Source organism: Ammodytes marinus, assembly GCF_949987685.1.
Source record: "Ammodytes marinus genome assembly, chromosome: 15".
NCBI lineage: Eukaryota > Metazoa > Chordata > Actinopteri > Uranoscopiformes > Ammodytidae > Ammodytes > Ammodytes marinus.
Genome location: NC_137219.1, coordinates 7,460,768 through 7,482,811, shown reverse-complemented (window position 1 = coordinate 7,482,811; position 22,044 = coordinate 7,460,768). Strand labels below are relative to the sequence as shown.

At 40.2% G+C, this 22,044-nt stretch overlaps 1 protein-coding gene across 1 annotated transcript; it reads left to right on the top strand.

Moving 5' to 3' along the window:
- Positions 1 to 14,120: 14,120 nt before the first annotated feature.
- tmem229b (transmembrane protein 229B) lies at positions 14,121 to 14,669 on the top strand (the record flags this gene model as incomplete). The annotated part of the gene is made up of 1 exon (XM_080043113.1): positions 14,121 to 14,669. The coding sequence occupies one exon, from the start codon at positions 14,121 to 14,123 to the stop codon at positions 14,667 to 14,669; it is 549 nt and encodes a 182-aa protein (XP_079899239.1).
- Positions 14,670 to 22,044: the final 7,375 nt, after the last annotated feature.

The following is a 22,044-nucleotide window of genomic DNA, read 5'->3' as shown; positions in this document are numbered from 1 at the left end:
ACATGTAGAATAATCAAAACCAATTTCATGCAGCCTCTCTAAAAGCAAATGGTGATCTAAAGTATCAAAAGCTTTTGACAGATCAACAAAAAGTGCTGCACAGTGCATTTTTTTATCGATAGCTGTAACAATGTTGTCTAAGACCAAAGTGACAGCAGATATAGTACTGTGGCCTGCCCTAAAACCAGATTGAAATGGACTCAAAATGGAAGCACTGGATAAAAAGGATTTCAACTGAGTATTAATGACTGATTCTAGAATTTTTGCCAGGCATGGGAGTTTGGAAATTGGCCTGTAATTGTTAAGATCACTTTTGTCACCCCCTTTATGTAATGGAATGACGTGAGCTTTTTTCCAGACTTTAGGAACAATACCAGAAGAGATGGAAAGATTAAAAATATGGGTTATTTGTTTTGATATGATAAGTGCAGAGAGATTTATTGAAAATGGGTCCAAATTGTCCTCTCCCATGTACTTCCTGGGGTTGATGGCAAGAAGCGCATCTACAACAATACTTGTTGGGACTTGAACAAGGCTGAAAAGAGGAGTTTTAGAGACAGGTGGTATGCTATTTTTATTTCTCGTGGTGGTAGGCGTAGAAGGCGTAGATACTCCATTGTGAAAGAGTTTACCAGCAGCTATAAAGTGTTTATTGAAAGCTAAACCAATTTCTTTCTGATCATTTAAAATATGATCATTTATTTTTAACTGACTGGGAACAGTGCTAGAATTGTTTTTGTTATAATTCACAGCCTTCCAAAATAGTGCAGGGTTGGAGTAGCAGTTTGAAATTAGTTCGAGGTAGTAGTCTGATTTAGCTTTCCTAACCATGGATATGCACCTATTTCTGATTTGTCTGAAAGCAGTCCACTTGGAGTTTTCACCAGAGCGTCTAGCTAGGGACCATGCTTTATTTCTCTCTGCAAATATATCGGACAATTCATTTGTGAACCAGGGGTTTGATCTATTTTTTACTCTGTGCTTTTTAAGGGGTGCATGCTTGTTCAAAATGGAGGAGAAAGTATTGGTGAAAAATTCTAAGGCCAATTCCACATCAGATATTTCACTTGTGAGATGAATGTCACTTTGATAGAGTTCATTTAAAAATGCTTGCTCGTTAAAACCTTTAAAATTACGCTTAATGATGATTTTGGGTTGAGATTTTTTAAGATGAATACTTCTGATACAGGCCACCGGGCAGTGATCACTGATTCCAAGCTCGAAGACACCAGCAGAAACTATTTTATTGCTTTGATTTGATAATATTAAATCGATCAAAGTTGATTTTGCTGGGTTTTTTAGATTTGGTCTTGTGGGCTCAGTTATTATTTGTGTAAGATTTAGGTTGCTACATATTTCTTTAAAAGGTTCAGAGGCACCAGAAAGCCAGTCAATGTTAAAATCACCCATCATAATGACCTCTCTATTTACATATGGAGAGATTAAATGTGCTAGCTCACTCAAGGAGCTATTTACTGCTGAAGGGGGCCTGTACACACCAATTACAACAAAACAATCATTGGATGATAAAGACAATTCCAAAGCAATAAATTCAAAGCAGCTTCGAACAGAGACAGCATGTAGTAATGATACAGAATAATGTGATTTAACATAGACAGCCACTCCCCCACCCCGTGTGGTCCTGTCTATTCTGAATAAACTATAATCATTTATTGCCACCATAGAGTCATGTGTACTGCTCTTCAACCATGATTCAGTCAGAACCAAGACATCTGGGTCAGCCTGAGATACTAAGATGTTAACATGGTCTAGTTTATTGTGCTGAAGCAAACTTCTTATGTTTAAGTGAAGAAAACCCAAACCCTTTCTTGTTTTGAGGATGTTTGGTGAGTTTAGCTTTGATATGCTCATGTCCAGGTTATCAACAGCGGGGTGGTCCAACACAATTGACCTATTACACATAATAGGTACATTTTTCAAGTTACTTGTAATCCCAAGTGGTCTGTGGCGTGACCTGTAAAATCTATGAGGAGGGATTAATGATGATCTGACAGACTGACATACAGGGATTGGGTGAGTTTTTATAGTAATGGATGTTCCAGGCCTGGAGGGGGCGCTAGATGCATGGGGACTAGTGGTCATGGAGGCTGTGTCACGTGAGCTAACTACCTCTTGACTGACCAGGTGTGGAGATAGTCAATCATGCTGGACAGAGTTTGCAAGAGGAGTGACGCTAGGAACCGATTTTATTGTTAAGAGCATATTGCTGGCCAGAAGATGTTTCCCTTGTTTGTTTAAATGCAAACCATCGCTGGCAAAGAAAGACGGTCTGTTCCAGAAAACGTTAAAATTGTCGACAAAGGGAATGCCCATGGAGAGACAATACTGTTTGAGCCAAACATGAAGTTGGCGTGCGCGGCTGAATTTGATGTCACCAAATCGAGGGGAAGGCATGGGACCAGAGACGATACATTGTTTCCCAGCGGTCAAGACGGAATCGATTAGGGCTTTAAAATCAGTTTTAAGACTTTCTGACTTTTCTGACTTAAGGTCATTTGAGCCGATATGTGTCACGACCATAGATGCAGCGGGATTACTGTGGATAATGTGTGGTAGCACTGAGTTGATGTGGGATACCTGGGCACCGGGATAGCAGAAGGTCTCCGCCCTCGGCAGGAGAACTTGTCGGACCATGGATGAGCCAATGAGGCTTCCATAACACCTCAGCAGTGCCACAGACTGATAGCATCCATGCCACACCGCATTTAGGCAATAATTTGTGCAAAAGGGGCCCAAACCAAGTACTTAGTACATATGCATGATTATACTTTCTAGAGGGCCGACATTTCTGTATTTAAAATCCTTTTTTTATTGATTTTATGTAATGTTCTAATTTTCTGAGATTTTGAATTTGGGGTTTTCATAAGCTGTAAGCCATAATAATCACAATTATAACAAATAAAGGCTTGAAATATCTCACTTTGAATGTAATGAGTCTATATAATATATTAGTTTCACCATTTAGGTTGAATTACTGAAATAAATGAACTTTTGCACGATATTCTAATTTTTCGAGTTTCACCTGTAGGTATAAAGAGAACGCTGGCGGTTCTAGTGTTAATGCAGACGTTGAAACTCTCGCGTTGGGTGCGGTGGCGCCGTTGAAAAATCTATTATCTAATCCCTATTTTTGCATAGGGAACCATTGGTCTAGGGGCGATGATGCGTTAGCCGCGGTAAAGCGGTGCTTTGGGCGCGGTAGCCGCGTTACCAAAGCGTCACCGCACCATCGCAAAGTAAATTGCCCTCCAGGGTGCTCTTCATTCTAGAAAATTAATTTGCCTCTAAGCCCGAGACAGTACACTCTCATGGAATGCTTCTCTAGTGGAAAGTTCCCTTAATGATAAACAATTGAAACATTAACCAGGAACTTACAGTATTTCTGTGCGCTGGTTTCCTCATTGTCTAATGTGAAAGAGGAATATTTAAAGAGCAATAAACGGCAAGAACATGTGTTTATTGCCTCAGCAATGACACTAATAAAGAAGAAAAGGAAGAGCATGGATTACTTCAGTAAATTAAACATTATTAAAACACAATGGACAGTAAATAAGTACTGAAAATGTATTATATTAAATCTATGAACTGCAATCTTAATTATAGCCCAGAGACTTGGAGTAAAGTTATGAAGCCACTCCAGTGTTATTTTACCAGTGGTTCTGGGTTCATTGAGCTCGCTCTGAGATTGTTTGTGGTCTGGAGAAAACTCAATAGTTATAGTAATCAGTTATTACAACTCCTCCTCTTAGATTAGTGTTTAAGAATGTTATTCCTGTTCCAGTCCACTCATAGACCAGATCAATGATGATTGATCAATGATGATTGTTAACATAATGATTTTGAGCAAGCACGCCTCCTGTTTTTATGAATGACGGTGGAAAATGTAGACTAAATGGTATTTTAATATCCCATCAATGCCCAATTGAAGTCCATTCTGGTTGGAGAGCATATAGATTACACTATTACAGTGTTCTTCAAATCACTGAGCAGCCAATCATGTCTTATTGATGGATGCATTTTCCTTTGAAGACCACTTAGAAAAGACTCAGAGTCGATATTTCAGTTACATCCTGCCGTACATTTTCATATTTCATCAGGTGTAATCCTTTTACCCAATGCACCTTTTCCCTTATGCGTACGTCTTTCAGAGTGGGCAGTGCCATTCTTACTGGAAATCCACCTTGCAGCACCAATAGGCCACTTCTCAAACTGTAAAAAAAAAGAACTTTCCTTTACTGTACAGAAACCATTGCAGGTCTAAACTGTTTCCTTTATTTTGGCCAGTGAATATTCATCTTTAATCTTGAGTTAAATCCACCAATTTTCCTCCAAAGTTATGATGGAGAAAATCGGTTTGCCTCCTGTCCAGCATATGACCTCCTCTATAAAGCTACAAACTTTCATTTCTACACTTTGGGTTTTGTTCATTGGCCTATTCAAAAGATGAGAATGAGATGCAACATTTTGCACAGTTTTAGGGTCTCTTTGGTATATTTAGTTGTGTTGTGTTCAGCGCAATGTGTTTCCCAACAGTAGAACTAACGCAATAACTAATAACGCAAGCTTTGAATCTGGCCTTTATTTGTTTTTTCAAAGCAATGGTGAGTTCTCGAAGAGATGACAACAGTATCTTTAGTAGAAAACTGCCATGATGTCAGTGAACTGGCTCTATAGTATTATCAGTTACATGGCAATGCCAGCCTAACATTAGCCACCATAAGCTCCTGGTCATACCAAACCAAGTTAGGCTGTAGCAGCAAGTCCATTGTGTGTGTTAATTGAGCTGTGGTGCATTGTAGTGCTTATTGATACAACATTTCAGATCACTGATGCTACACTTCAGGTTACAGATTCTACACAACTATATGGAAAGTCTGGATACGTAAAATGAATACACAGTAGGCTAAAGGTACTCCGAGGAACTTTCAGTTTGTGTTCATTCTTGCACTCCCTTTGGACAAAAGCGGTAGTGTTTTTACTATGTCAGCTGTAGTTCCTGGGTGAGTGTACCCATGACAATGGCATTAAGAAAAACTATATAATAATAGCATTATTTGCACTGATGTTCTCGTTTGCTGGAAACATCTCATAAATGATCATCAGAGGAAAAATTAGACTGTTTCAGAAGGCCTTAAAAGCATGTGGAAGTGGACAATGTATAAAGAGAATAAAAAGGAGTTCACTTACAGGAATATCTTCTATATTATTGCAGCCAAACCACATGACTATACCACATGACTGAAGGAAGTAGTGTGAGAGATCAATTGTGGCGATGTCAATGGTGTTAGGCTGCGACACACCTTATAAACAGCACTCCTGGCTGTTTCTAAAACAAACATACAAAGAGAAGGAGGTATTGTCACTGGTGCAGGTATCATCTTTGTGTCACTGGATATGTGTGAGGGTTGACGCCTCTTCAAACTCCTAAAATATTCATCTCACTGGAAACCTGCTTAGAATAAAACAGGATTATTACAAAGGTCTGAAAGTGTTGAAAATCAAAATGAAAATTCAAAAGTTAAAAGCACGATTGGCCTAGTTTGACCAGGAATGAGGAAAATTGAATGTTGGGTAAATAGGCACGATTTTAGATAGATATCGAAATTAGTATCAAGAATTTGGCACACAAATGATACTATGCAGTAAGTATGCAGCTCGACCGGCACGTAAGGCCTGCACATGGGAAATGATGTAGGTTAAATGAGGTCAGTATTTGACTCACCTAACCTGCTCTAAGCTTTTAAAGGGAAATGTCTCATAACCAGATTAACTTAAATTTCCCCTGCTGGAATGTTTGAGCAATGCTGGCCACTGTTGAAAAATGTGTTCTGTATTTTGATAGCAGAAAAGCCTAAATATGTGATTTAATTTAGTAATCCAGTAGTATAGGCTACTTGGAGTGATATGGTAACACTTTACTACTTTAACTTTACCAATTTAGTTGCTATAATCAAAAGGCCTTGCTATATGAACTATTTTTTGGATGGATAGGATGAAATTCCTTTTTGAAAGATTCTTCTATTGTAAAATCATATTATAAATAAGACCTAAAAACTGTATCCTTCCTTTGGAACACAGTTTCAACAAATGCGATCATACTATTTATTAATATTCACCATAGAAATAATATTTTAGAATTTTACAATTTTTTTTTTACAAAAGTCCAGGCCTGTAACATAAAATAGCCTATAGCTGATAAACTGTCTAAATAAATAAAAAAGTCTTAATTATTTTCCTAGACCAGGTTTTCGTGCAGCATTACTTTATGACCAAGATTTAAGGATGAAATCCTAAAAATCTTGGGATATATTTCATCCCAAAAATTTATACTTTAATTATAGAAAAAATAATGTAAATTGGCCTAGCTTAAATTAGAGGTCTGCACTCTGCATGCTGAGCTGCGGTGAACAAGGGGTTAACCAAAAAAGATGCAAGCGTCTGACTGAGCATGTGCTGCTGCTGCTGCAGTGAAGTAAAATGTGTCAATTTCCAATCGGACAGCAGAGACACCGCGGAGGAGCAGCCGGGGACAACAGACAAGTAACAGCAGCGCATCCTGGACATCCTATCCGGGTGATGTGCTCGATCAGCCGGCCTGCGTGCTGAGGGAAACACCGCATAGCACAATCCTGAAGGTAAAAAAAGGGAAAAAAAAGAACTGCACTGAGGATGATTCATGTCCGACTGCTTAGCGACATACCGGCATTAGTCAACATTTTACAATGTGAGCATAGCTGGTCATGAAAGCAACAAAGGTTCAAATGTGTTGGTTTTTCTCATTTTTACCTAGCAATAGATCGGAACTATTATAATTGGTCGGTTATCCTTAATTAGGCTATACTTACAAGTTGGCAGCATGTGCAAGCGAGTTTATTTCTTTAACTTTTTCCCAATATAAATGCACTTTGATTCATGCAAAGTAAATAGCTGCACATTTAGGTGAAAACATGATGCAGTCCTCTTCATTCGGCGTGTTTTTTAATGCTGTGCTGGACTGTTACACCTGTTCAAATATGGACAGGACGATGGACAGCTCAGAAAGAGGACTGCCGCAGTGGCCGGTGTATCTGATTCAGTAATGTGCGTAGGGATAGATCTGTTTTTAAGTGCTCTTTGTGAATTTCTAGGGATCTTTACTTATTTATTATTATTTGTAGGCTACAGTTACTGCACTGCTCTTTAGAAAGGATGCGTGATGCTGCAGCGGAGTCCCATCAGCCGGAGCCTGCGCACTGACCCGTAGTTTCCAGGGACAACATTAGATGACTTTGGCAATATGGCATTACAACCCGTGGAGTGTAGCCTATCTGCAGAGCAGTCAGCCCTGTCATCCTTGTTATCCCTTCCACACTGTCATTTATGGTATGCTTTATGCAGAAAAATTATGCAATAAAGGTTGCTATTGGTTGGATGTCCAAAATCCCTCATTAATTTATTCCATATAAGGCCAGTAGTTCACTATGCTTTGGGGTGAGATATTCCCTCACTGCCATCTCCTTATAGTTTATATCCCCCCTCAGTCTTACACACTTCAAGCAAGAAAGGCATCCGTAAATGACCCAAAACAAAACAGCCAGCCCAACTCAGCTGTGTGGGCACTTGGTGTATATTATTGTAGCAATTAGTACAAGCCTTAGTGCCTGTCAACATTATGCACTTGTTTAATCCCTGCTTCTTATTTTAACACGCCATATATGGTATTGTAGGAAGCCTGTACACATAATAGGTCATTGTTGAGGTGGAGGAGAGTTTTTTCCAATCCCAAAATGTTCCTTTCCTTCGTGTGAGTGAGACTAGAGGTGGAAACCAGAAATCTTTTTGCTGATTTGAATAATTTAAATTGCAAAAACACTATATGTATTATAACTAGGAAGTTGCAGCATGAACACTCCAAAGATCTGTTTGTGATTTGGGGAAAGTGTTTGTTGCATATTTCTATCTTTTAGAGGACAGACAAGTATTTCTTCACAGTCTACTACACAGAGGTCAAAGGGTTCCCCGAAGTCAAAAACAATCTCGACCCATATATTGATTAGTTTTTCTCTCATAGATCAGTGTGAGTCGGGCTTTATGGGCTTTGTGTTTGTCGTAGAAGAGGTCTCTGCACCTTTAGACTTTCAGAAAAAACTCCTTTCATTTGCCCTTTTGACTTAAGACAGAACACTGAGGCCCATGCTAAATATTTCACTTTGTTCACAGCAGCAGGTGACCGTTCAGCTCAACCCCTCTATTGTTTTTCCTATGAAGCCATCACAAAGCAGCCAGCATACATTATGCAACGTCAACCATTGATTATAAAGCTTCTTTGTCCCATAACAGATTAACATGCGCATGTATCCCTCCATTAGAGGCATAAGTCTGATGACCATGTCAGTAATAAATCTCTTGCTTTTTCTGTAGCTGATCCAAGATTTCTAATCTATGGGGCATGGCCCACATGCGATTATGGACAGTGGGCTTAGCTCCCATGTCTTAGGTCTAAGGTCTTTCATGAAATCGGCAAGGGCTCAAATGCTGTACTGACTGGGTGGGTGGGGGAGGAACAACGGAGACGAGAAAGGGAAAGAGGGAGATTCTGCATATTGCGAACCGCGAAGGTCAGTTTGTCTAATGGTGACTGTGTGGACATTTATTGGGTGATAAAAAGACAGACAGCCAGCCAGAGAGATAGAGAGATAGATAGATAGAGAGAGAGAGAGACATTAAAGAGAAGACCCCCCCCACCCCTCCCTAACCAGCAGTTTAGATAAATCACCAGAATAGATTAAAAGTCAGAATAGATTGTGAAACGGCACCAAAGACAAATCAGCTGCATACTGAAGGCTTCACAGGCGCCACACAATACCATCGGTCGGTGTTCTGTGAAGGTCGAATTGACAAAAAGAGGTTTTGTACTAACAGCAGAAAGTGACACCTTGATCTCTACAGTTCAGTACAATCAAGGGCAGCACTATGAATGACTTGGAAAAGAGTTTGTCTGAAAAAGCACCATTAATCCAGATTTTTAGGCAACATCCTCCCCCTCTCCTCTGTATGAGGACTGGTGTTTCACTCTGCCTACCGGTGTGGCCATTTGGAACAAACTGTTAACACTTTTGACCCACTTTTTCCCCTAGTATATCTGGGCCCATGTGCTTACACAAGAGTTGCACCTTCTCCTCTCTAGCCCAAAGTTCATCTGAAAATTTGGCTCATACGGAGTTCCCCAGTGAAACAAACTTCTTTTCTTCTTTTTTAAGTCTCATTATTCTTTGTACGCTATAACATTGCAAATTCTTACTGCCTACATCTACTCCCTTAAACTTCTCCACACATGCATCCAGCTGTTGTTGTGCAATTATATTCTGAGCTCTCTCAGTACAATCACATTTTAAAAACACAACATTATTCCAACAGGAACTTACATCAAAGAAGATAGCAGAGGATAGACATTGGGAATAGAGAGAGGACTAAGTGTTCTGTGCGGACTCTTACCAGGGACATTGGAATTACATGGTCTGCTGCTTAAAATCCAAGGGCACAAGCATGCCCTGAGAACACTTTCAAAATGATTCCAACCGTGAATAAACATATATAACTATAATATAACTGATTTCAATTCCTGGAAAAGTCCATTTTAATCATGTCGTTTTCAGCATTACAACAACCAAATCCCAGGAGACTCTGAATCTTCTATCACATTACTGCTATTATATAATCATTTCATACCGAGACATATTGCATTTTTTTACTGAGTACAGTGTCTGGCTGATAATTGATTTGTATTAAAAAGGTCGTATCCCAATGTCAACCTATTACATTACATTTTATTAGGCTGATGCTTTTATCCAAATCGACTTCCATTAAGTGCATTCAACCATGAAGGTACAAACTCAAAACAACACAAATCACACAAGTACTAATAGCTTCAAATGAACCAAATTACAAAGTGTGTAAACTATCAGCTGATCTGATGTTAATGGGGAGCTCATTCCACCATTTTGGAGCCAAGACAGCAAATAGTTGTGATTTAGTCGAGTGACTAGGTGACCCTCGGAGTGAGGGAGCATTTTATTGTTCCGATGCATCATTAAACAAGCACCTTTTTTTTAAAGGGTCATAATAACTGTTACATCTTCTATACAGTGTGAGGGGCAAAGTATTCTAAAGCTCAGGTAACCTCAGGTTTTTATTTCTTTCAAATCAATATTGTTCAGGCTTTCACCTTGCAGATATAGAAAGGATGCTTTACTCTAAAGTTATATGATCCACTGGGCTGTGCTGTCACCAGGCTTTTAGTCTGAGGCCTCATGCCGTCTCTCCACTTCTTTAGGATGCTCTACTTGTCTGTGATAGTGAGACACTTCATGAGTGTCTGGGGGAAGGAGGGAGATGTGCGCGAGTTCAAAACACTGAACTAGCTGATAATGAAGTCAGGGAAATGGGATAAGTATTTGTCTCAGTCTTCATTATCAACTCAATGTCTATCACACATGTCAATTAAGTGAACACATTATTATTATTATTGTTATTATTTTTATTTTGTTTTACAATCTGCTATCTTTATGTACAGTATCTTTTTTTCTTTTATAAAGCCTCTTAAGGTTGTCTAGGATCCTCCAACCTCCTCACTGACCTGTGATTCAATCCTCACCTTCTGAATTATAGTTGAAATCAATTAGTCAGTTGTCCAATTAGTTGAAAGAGTCAAAAAATAATTCATAATTTTAGACGATATCATTTGTTTTGTCCCTCAATTCTAAAAGATGTTAAATGAACCTCATATTTTAGAAGCAGGGCCTGATGAATTACTAAAACTATTAATCTATCAGCAGAATGTTTGGTGACAAGTAAGCTGTCCATCAACTGATTAATAATTCATCTAATTGTTTCAGCACCTTCCTGTTGGCGTCTCAGTGTCCTGGCTTGTGTATTTTTGTAAAAACAAAGGCACAAAACTGGAATATTAGCCTCAAATCAACAGTATTCTAAGGAGGGTGCAACTAAAATGACATGTTTCTGCATTTGATACTGCTATTCTCCACCAGCTCCACTGCAGCCTCCCAATGTGACCTTCCAAAAATGCTGCATAGTCCTGGGATCTGTGCCACGGGCAGAGAGCTGCAGTACATGAACACGGATTACGTAGAGATGAGAGGTCAGCAGCGGGTTACAATGAATCATGGTGTCAAAGTTCACAGCTGTCAGCATGCTATTTTTTATTTATTTTTTTCTTCAACCACAACTGAATTTTCCTTATTGGTGTGTTTTTTTTCTTCACATTTAAATGCATACACACACACACACACACACACACACACCCTCTGTTGTCCGTGGTTACACTTCCCTCCCTTTCAGTTCAGCCCTGTGTCTCCCCATGGTCATGAGGTTTTTTTTCAAAGCCGGCAGCTCGATCACATTTTACCTGTCTGATCCCCAGCACACAGCCATGTCCCATAGCGGGGTTCCATAGAGTGCAGCCGGCAAAGCGGGTGGCCGCGGCTAGAGCTGGCAGGGGGCCGTGTCCGTCAATGCTTTTGGGCCCATGACAGAGCCTGGATGGGGTGGTGGGCATTGCGCTTCAAGCAAAAAACGAATGGCGCTCAGTGTGTGAACAGTGTCAAGCTGAGCCATCAAGTCAATAGATATGCCTTCATACACACACACGGAAAGCGTAAGCTGTATGGGGTCCCCTGGTGGGTTTAGGTGTTTAAGATTCTGACCATGTAATCGCAAGCCGCCACAACCTTTTGATCCATCTCCTATTATGTCCAGTTAGCTAACCACTGTCTGACAAAAAAATTCTCATAAGCCTTTTAAAAGTGAGCGATAATAGAAAGTTAAAAATTAAACTGAAGTCTCATATTAACACTCAACTTAATGGCTTGTTCCTGTGCTTAGCCATCATATTTCAACCCCCCCTCAAGCAAGGAGGATGTTGCTCTTTGGTTTCAAGTTCCCCATGCTCTGTTGATTATTAAAGAATACACGTGTTAAATTGATAGTTCATTCAATGTTTTCGCCTGCCTTTGTAAAAAGATAAATAACTTAACCATGTTACAAAACACTCTTGTCCCATTTTGTGACACATGATTATGATAATAATAATACTAGTATGTATACCAAAGATAATTAAAAGATGACATAATCATACAAAACACATATTAATGTTATTATATAAACATATATAAACTACTATTTTTTTATTAACAGCAAAATCCATCTATCAGCACCTCGAAGGCTCACAAATGAACACATTGTAACATGTTCCCTTAAGTGTGAAAACGAGAAGCTGCGGTTATGGACCAAACAAGGTTTTTAATAGGCACATTAGTTATTGTATTTGTATGGATCAAGCAAATAATAATATATAGCATGTTTAATACATTAGCTTTAGAAGTGTTGCAAGCTGGGTTTTCTAGCTAGAGGTTTCCCCGTTTACATTTTCTCTGCTAAGGTACTGACCATCAATCATTCTTGTATTGAGGATTACGTGAGATTTCTCAACACTATAGTCATGGGGAAAGGTCAATTTAGCATGCTCAACTATATTACGCAGCTTATATTATGTGTTTTGGTGTAGTTAACCCATTGGATTGGAAGAGAGGGAGAGTTTCCCAGGCAGGCAGGCAGTAAAGAGATGGTATACTGTACAGGGTTGAGGGAGGTCAGTTGGTCCATCACTGTGGCCCAGTTCCTCACATGAAACCCTTGTTCCTTGTTTGGTAGAAATGTGCTAATCCCCATGGGCCCACTCTGGGACCCAGCCAGCCTTTGAAGACAAAAAAAAGCCCCCAAAAAATCGGCTTTTGTTCTTCAAACAGGCTTTGTGCTCCTAACCACCATGTTAGTGCGTATTTTACCAAGCAGTTTGGATCCATTGTGTAATGTAATGTTGCTGTTACGACACAGTTTCCTCTGGAGGCTTTTGTATAGTAGGAGATATACACTCGCTGGCCCTCTCGAATACGCGGTCTTTGAACTCCTCGCTATGATGCTATTTGTCTTAGGCGTTTTTTATTAGACATGCGGTGTGATAAATGGAGGAGAGGAAAGATCCAACCCTGCGTGGGCCTCATGACACCTGATACTAAAGCCTGTGTGTGTGTGTGTGTGTGTGTTTGTGTGTGTGTGTGTGTGTGTGTGTGTGTGTGTGTGTGTGTGTCAAGCTGCGAGATTTGGAAAAAGAGCACATGATGTAGGCTGTCAGATGATAAAGCTATACCTTACATAAGAATCCCCCTTCAGTCAGTCAGTAAATAGCATCCACTGAAGGAAGGCCATAGAGTTTAAAGTGCTCCGTAGCCCCGCTGGGTCCGATTTCATCATTCTGACGAAGACGACCGACTGCTTCATTGCCTTGTCCTTGATTAAACTTTGACTTGGCACTGTTTGCAATTAAAGTGGAAAATCCTTAAGATTTCAGCCCCGGTTGATTACTAGTGATTAAAAACCAATGGCTGTTCTTCCACCATAGCAAACATCCTTTGAGCAGCGACTGATGTACTGTATGTTGTGGTTGAAAAATGAATGAAATGTGTGTACACTTCAAAATGTCTGTATTGTTAAACCTGTCATTAGCCTGCGTTTTTCCATTATGTAACTGTGATCATTTCATGCTTTGAAAAGTGTTAGTAGTAGTAGGAGTCTATTTCTTGCTAGGGTCTTGGAGTTTTGCCCAGTGCAGCTTTTCACCTGACAACTTTAGCAACATTTTAACCCGCATCCAACTGTTAAAAATGCCTGGTCAACTGATAGATCATTTACACTGACTACGGTGACATATACTGTACATTGTCTTTCCTGTTGCTCCTGCACAGTAAAAGTCATAAAGTCAAAAATAATATTAAATGTTGTTCATTGCAGAAATAATGCTATGATGGTAGTAGCCTAAATAAGGGGCAATAAAAGTAGATGGTAATACAAAAAGGGGTTTGATTTTTTGGGAAATTTAAATACTGGAACTTTAACTGAAGTTTGAGTAGCTACAGTAGCCTATATTATACTGTATTGCCTTTATGTCACTGTTCTTACACCTTTATTTCTCTCCTTTTCCCCTCAGACCTGCATCTCGTTTTGCACTGATAGAAGATTTGCAGTAAAAGAGAAGAAGGGTCAGGATGGTGACCGTGGAAACCCCCGAGGCTCCCTTGCCTCTGACGGTCCTGTCGCGCTGGTACCTCTACGCCATCCACGGCTACTTCTGCGAGGTCATGTTCACGGCCGCCTGGGAGTTCGTGGTCAACCGCGACTGGAAGTTCCCCGGCGTGACTAGCGTGTGGGCGCTCTTCATCTACGGCACCTGCATCCTCATCGTGGAGCAGATGTACTTGAAGCTGCGCGGCCGATGCCCCATTCTCCTACGCTGTATCATCTACACTTTGTGGACCTACATGTGGGAGTTTGGCACGGGGCTGCTGCTCACCCAGTTCAACGCCTGCCCCTGGGACTACTCCCACTTCAGCTACAACTTCATGGGACTGATCACGGCTGAGTACGCCGTGCCCTGGTTCTGTGCCTCCTTCATAGTGGAGCGCTTCGTCATCCGTAAGACGTTACGATTGCGCTTACACAACGGGCCCGAGGACGGTTGGTCTGCGGATGGAAGGAGGAGAGAGAGGAGCAGAGGGATGGGTAGCGATGCTAACGGCTACCTTAAAGGAGAATGAATCAAAAGACAAAGAAAAGCAGGGACAATCTGAAACCAGCGCAATATTACACCCTGCTACACCTTTTCCTACCTCCTCAGCCATATGTAGACTGGCCTGGTGTGCAGACGAGCTGTACAGAGTATCAGTACAGCTAGTAAAAACAAAACCTTACCTGGGCTTTTAGCAAGTCAAATCACTCACAGTGCCCTCTACTGTCAACAGAGGCACATTGACTCCATGCTGCTGTGTTAGCTGCATCTCATGACCCATCCACCCATTTCCATGTGGGGTTAACCGGAAGGAGATCAGGAGACTTAAAATTAAAGATATTACAATATTGATATCTCCAGTCCGATAGACTGCAAATAACTTGAGATAAAAATAACTAACAACTACTGATTAGCATTGTTATGCTGCGAAGGATCAAATAATATTTCTGTTTTTCAAAGGCACATCTGCATGAAAGCAGAACGCTTGCTGCAAAGAAATCCTAACAAAAAGTAGCTAAAGCTGTGATATGTTCTTTTTAAAAATGTAAATATGGTCCTTAAGTATTATTCAAAAGTACTGTAGTAAACCTAGCTACAAGAAGCTCTTTAAGAACAAACCTTCCACCCTGAGGCAATCCTCCATGTGTCAGCATCCACCATGAAGAATGTATTTCTGCAAGTAGTGAATACCCACAATGCCCCAGGGGAAAAAACACATGAAAAAAAGTTGTCTTCCAATATAATACACATTATAACAGTTTTTCATTCAGCAGTCAAACTGTACGTCTCTTGAGTTGGTCTGCTGCTTGTGTGTGTGGGGCGATAGTAGATCAGTCGACCAGTTATACTGTGGTCGATTCTCCTCCTGACGGTATGTTGAAATGTCCTTGAGCAAGACAATGAAATCCAAACTGCATGGCAGCTTCTCCGTCATCCCTATATGAACGTCTGTGTGTGTGTGTGTGTGTGTGTGTGTGTGTGTGTGTGTTTAGGCAAATAAGAGGTATTTTAAATCGCAGTCCGTTTTATGATAATAGCAAGGGTGGTTTACTGTTGATGGCAATGATTATGAGTCATGTAAGGCACCATACCTCTTGCCATTGGCTTTTTCAGAAAAGCTTTTCATGTTTGGTACTTAGCATGTCCATGTTGTGTACTATAATGTCCTTTCAGATCTAGGGTCAAGTGAGCCTCATGTCTCCCTTCTCATTCACTGAACATCAAAACCTTCCTGTTAAATCATACTATTCACCTTTGAGACAATGTTTAATTTTCTCTCATGGCTCTCATTCTTTCATTCTCACATGATCAAAAAAGTGTTCACTGAGGTTTTTGATTAGAAAATACAAGAAATGTCATGTACAAACTCTAACTAAAGTACAAGTCATCATAATTGATTTGGTTCAATGTTAAAAAAATGGCCTCTGTGGCATTGTACTGGACAGTAAGCTGCTTTATAGTACACACACCTGTACTATTTATTATTTACTATAATATAATTTGGTCTCATCACAGCACAATTCTAGTAGTATCAGATTTACTGCAACTGGATTTTTAAATGAAAATTTTGCCTTTTTATGACTTTCACTTCCTGATATCTGAGACTTGAGGCAGGTGAAAACACACATCAAAAAGCTTATCATGGAATATCTACTAAAAAACTATAACCAAACATGTTTCTACAACACCATTGACTATGTGTGACCTTCATCATCGTGGCTCCAATGGCATGCAGTGTTTTCCCCTCACTGTCCAGAGGGTGGATGGCAGGAAGCTGTTTCCACATCACATGTAATGTGCTGCCACCCAGTGGACAGAAGTGCAAACTGCAACTTGAAAACAAATGTTTAAATGTATGAACTTGGACAGGAAGAAAAGGTCGGGAATCCTGATGTGGATCAAAAACAGAAAGATGTTTTTACCACATGTTTTATTTGCAATTATTTATTTTCACATCACACATTAGTCAACAGGCATAACAGCAATAGAGGCTTCTGACCCAGCAATGATTATCCAGCTCAAGGCCGTTACTCTTAAAAAATTACTAAACTACATTAGAATAACTGATATGCAACTTTAATCTGTATTCCAATTTTACAACTTTGAAGAGACAAGCAAGAACATGCAACGAAAAAAAAAATAAGTGTATTTTTTCTCTGCAATTTGTGAGAGACAAGAGTTGGGTGTGTATAGTGTTTTACAGGGACACCTCTGTTCTTTTATGTGCATGAAACTGATTCTCTGGTATTTTATACCTTGAGAACGCATGTCCAACAGTCTTCAATTCCTCCTCAAAACTGATTTTATCCGATTATTAACACCATTTTCTTCTTTTAAATAAATAATTTAATAAAATGTACAGGTTTTTATTGCAATGACTGTAACGTTTAACACTCACTTTGATTTTGTTCTATTTATCTAATTTTGGGATTAAATGTATTTATTCGATCATACAAGTTGTGTCCTTTGTCAAACATTGCTTTACTTTCTACTGAGTTGACATCAACCCTTTGATTCATAAGTCGTTCAAAAATGAACCAGCTGATTTCAAGATCGTGTGTCATATTTACATCAATTAGGTTACAGCAGCATTCATTGGCAATGCAATTCTGGAGTCTCAGGCAAAGGCTAATGCAATATAAAATAAGAAAATGTATTCGATAAATATACAATTGAATAGAGGTCTTGAACTTTGAGTTTTATTTTTGCATTATTAATAACATTTTTTAATTTCTTAGGCTATTCCAGGTATTTCCTAGGAATCTTGTCGTTGATGTAATGACGGCTCTCTCTACCACTTTGATCCAGACTGAAATATCTCAACCATAAAAAAAAAACAGAGTAACAGAGTGCTTTGTAATTTTGTAGCCTAGCCTACCAACCAAAATGACTTTGGTTGCTTCCTTACAATAAGACAATATTCATGGGGGAAATCAAATAGAAAAATGTTACCAAAATATATCAAACAATGACAGAAATAATGTAAGATAGTTAAACTGAGATAACACAGAACTGTTGCAAGGAACGATCTTTTTGAACTCGCCGTGACCCTCGGGAGTTTCCGTAGAATACACAATCAAAACAGCGGTAAGGTGGCTCAAAAAAAAAAAAAAAAAAAAGAGCTCAACACTTCAAGCTTTTGAATAACGCTGGTTCAAATGTTCATGTTTTAGCTAAATGACGAGGACATTAATTCGTATTAAGAAACAAGACGTAGGGCTGGCTACTGACAGGTAGGCCTATGGTTTAGCACTTAAAATGTGCGACGGGATCAATACAAGTAGAGTAGGGGGAGACCAGGGATATTGGCACACAGCTATTTTCTGGTCCTTTTAAAGATCATAGAAACTAAAGTCTTAATGTTTTATTTTGTCGCCCTGAAGCATCTAGCTTTCTAGGCTATATCCAGTTCTCGGTGAGTGTATTTTTGTTGTATAGGCTAATTGCACGAGATGCTTGTTTCCATTTATTGGCCGATTTATTGGTCAGATTCAGCTCCTGTAGTCGAGATGGAGAAGAAAAAAATGACTTAGCTGCAGTACTTTAATTTGGACACACGATGGCTCCTTTTCACCAAAAAAGACAAACCAGCTGTTTTCATACAGCATGAGGGTAGGCCTATACAAGTTGATCCGGAGTCATGAAGCTGTTGTATGACTGGGCTTTCAAAGCAATGTAACACAGATTGGATTACAATTTAACTTACAGGACAGTTTATGCTGTTTTATATGAACCGACGACGTGCCCTTTCATTTCAGTCCGTTTTAAAAGATTATCTTTTTGCTTTTAACCTGCCATGCGTTTGACTTTGAGTTCAACATTACATAAGTCTTATGAAAGAAAAAGAAATCCACTCATTGACACAAGTAATGCTGCGATGACAGATTTCCATTTTTTTGTTTTGCTGGAGGCCTGAAGCAAAATCTTCCATCACCCTGGCTCTCTTGCTGCCACACCTTGAGTCAGGTGCTGGGAATCTGGGTCATTTACCTGTCTTGGCAAATCCTTTAAGTGGCTGAGAGCTCCTCGCGGCCCCCGGGGGCCTCTCCACTAAAAAAGCAATGCCCATTTACCTGTGTTCGAGGGTGTGTCCACTTCACACACACTGTGTTGCACTAATGGCATGATCCTTGCTGTGGCCCTTCCCTGAATTGGCACTGTCAGCATGTGGCTTCATCGCGCCTCCTCCAATCAGTCACTGGAACTCCAAATATGGAGATTCACCACCTGTAATCTGTGCGCTGCTAGTGACAAGTGGCCTTCCCCGAGGGCAGATTTCAGGGCCCTGTTTTTTTTTGTGTGTGTGTGTTATGCGCTCACATATGCGTGTACTGTAACATGTGTTGAGCTTAAGTTTCATGCTGCTTTTCTTGTGTGACTTCATTGTTCTCGGTATCAGGTTTCCACTTTGCTGAACAGGAAGTAACGGATAGAAGTCCAGTGATTAATATGAATAGTCCTGTACAGCTTAACCCTAACCCTAACCCTGACCTCATTGAAACTACAATGTCAACACTAACAGACTAATAATCTTTCTCAGCTTCAAATAACGATTCCAATTTAGCATAACAACTGTGTTTAAAGCTGCTTCCCCTTTTTGTGTTTTGTATGGATGGGAGGAGTGAGGACCTCCAAACCCATCTATCCATCAATCTATCAATCTATCCTTCCTTCCATCCATCCATCCATCCACCCATCCATCCATCCAGCCAGCCATCCATCCATATAATGTGGAAACTAACCATCAATGACTTTCAGTAATGGAGTTACTTGGAATCGTTTCAGCGCTGTGTCCATTGTCCTATTTCAGTCTGTAAACTATCTGTGTGCAGGACCAGGTGTGTTGGGTCGACGGTGTGTTTAATTGTTGCTCGGACAGATGGATGTCATGTTGGCATTGGGAAGTGATGGGGCGAGTGACAGCGTCATGGTGCATTTGTTGAGCGTCAGTGAGGGTGTGTGTGTGTGTGTGTGTGTGTGTGTGTGTGTGTGTGTGTGTGTGTGTGTGTGTGTGTGTGTGTGTGTGTGTGTGTGTGTGTGTGTGTGTGTGTGTGTGTGTGTGTGTGTGTGTGTGTGTGTGTGTGTGTGTGTGTGTGTGTGTGTGTGTGTGTGTGTGTGTGTGTGTGTGTGTGTGTGTGTGTGTGTGTGTGTGCGTGCGTGCGTGTGTGTGTTGCGGGGTGGAGGGCATGCAGAGGTTTTCAGCAGAGGGCCAGCTGACAAAATGAATAGTTCCATCAAATCAACACAAGGCCTTATACCATTAGCATTTCCACTGAATCAGTGCCGGGCGAAGAAAGAGCCCTCCATTGATGGGGAAACTTGTTTGACGTGTGAATGAGCGAATGCGTCAGGCCTGTGCCGAAACACATTCATGCCTTCACAGCTTTGGACAGAGTCTGGGTATTTTTTGCTTAGATCCTGCTGGAAACATTCAGGCCCTTCTTTAGTCACTTTTTCCCTCCATGTAGGCTGCTTGCTTGGCAGTGGGACCCTCCTTCAGTCAGGGGTTGGACTAACAGCGGAGGGACAATGGCTCGTTGATCGTTGGTGCACTCTTCTTCCTTTTGACCTTGCCTTACTGTGTGTCTTTATGCTGTCCTGGCCAAACCAAATCCTCTGAAATAGCCACCAAACAAGTCCTTGACACCCATTTGAACCGGGGATGTCGGAAGAAATTAAAACCATGCAAACCCACATTCGGAGGACTACTTTTCCCAGTATTGAGTTTGCCCACTTTATTTTTCTTGACGTAAACTCGTACCAGGCCTCCACATCAAACTGAGCAAGTTTAATCCAATAGAATACATATAATGTGTTTTGACATGGACTAAATTAAAGTCCCCCTCAGCTCAAAAAATATGTTTTGCTTTTTGTTACTTTCACTGTCAAACATACAACAATTGTGAAGTGGAAACCTTTTTCAGTGAAGTATAGGGACTTCTTGTGTCCAGGTCAGGAGGAAACTTTTTGACTTGTAGATTCTGGATATTTCAATGAGGGAGAATAATTCGATTTAATTGTGGAAAAACCATAACAGACATAAATGATTGTTTCATGAACATTTTTTTTTCATGTTTCAGGAGGGAGGAGTTCTTTAATGATTTATAACTAGAAACATGACTACCTGAAGATTCTTCAACAAGTATAACACAAAGTCCAGAAAAAGGTATTTTGGGAAACTAGAAATACATTTAAATCGTTGATCTAACAAGCCTCTTTGTTACAGGGCTCTCTGCATTGCTTTTGGTATACGACTTGAGTGGAACTGATTTGTGGATTTTCTTGGAGCTCAGAGGGATGACCTCCCCTCCTGTCCAGGTGTATTCCCTGAGGTAACTCTTAAAACACCACTTCTCACTATCCATTTCCTGTCTCAATGCATGTGAAATGAGACACCTCCAGTCTCAAAAGATGGGCTTTTTAGAGAGAGAGCTTGGAGATGACAGAGCCTGAATGTACCTTCTCCACATTTGGCATACTGTCCTGTCCTCACTCCGCCCTCTCAACCCTGTCCGTTTTGTTAAACACACTTCATGTCTTGGCAGGGCTCCTATGTAAAGCCGCAACAACAGGCAGCGGGTTTGTGCATATTTGATGTTGACAGTTTGAACCTGTGGCCAGCTGTAGCGCCCTAGAAACCTGCCGTTTTGTTAACGGTCACGGCTTATCTCCTGCGGAAGGCTTTGCATAACGAGAGGGAGCAGCGCCTTCCCACGCTGCTTAACATGCATTTTATTCCAGGAGTGATTGTATGAAATGCCTCTAATGTGGTATAAATCTGCAGAGTTTAACCATTGAAGATTATATACAAACCTCTCCATTTTGAGCTATTACTGAACTCCGATCTGAAAGAGTAAGGAGGGATTTTTTTATCTCTTTTTTTTTCCGCAACATGTTTGTTCAGAGCTCTGGTGAAAAGTGCTTTCATAACAATGCAACGTTCGAGCACAACAGATCTAGGCCTGGGGTTAATGGAGAACCTGCCAAGGAAAACAAAGTCTCCACAGCCCTGCCCATTGTTGTGCTCACTGTTTTCCATATTCACAATGTTGGCACTCTAAATACTCACTTTCTAATATCCTGGATTTTAGCCAACATCAGATAACAGGCAAATGTCTGTTCTATATTATCTCGATGCAAACAACTCCTAGTATTCAAATAACTAAAGTGGCGATGGAAACTCAAATTCACTTTGATCTTCTGGAAATTCAGATTTACATTTGTGCTAAATTCGGTTGGAAAACTTTCCTTGTGAGTTGTTAGGAGCTCCACCGAAATAGAGATTTCCCCTCTTAACTTCTTAAGTGTTGTCATTTAAAATCAGTTTGAATGCGAAAGTAATAATCAAAAATGCATGCATAAAAGTCTATAAAACTGGTACAAATTTTTTCAGCAAATTTGTA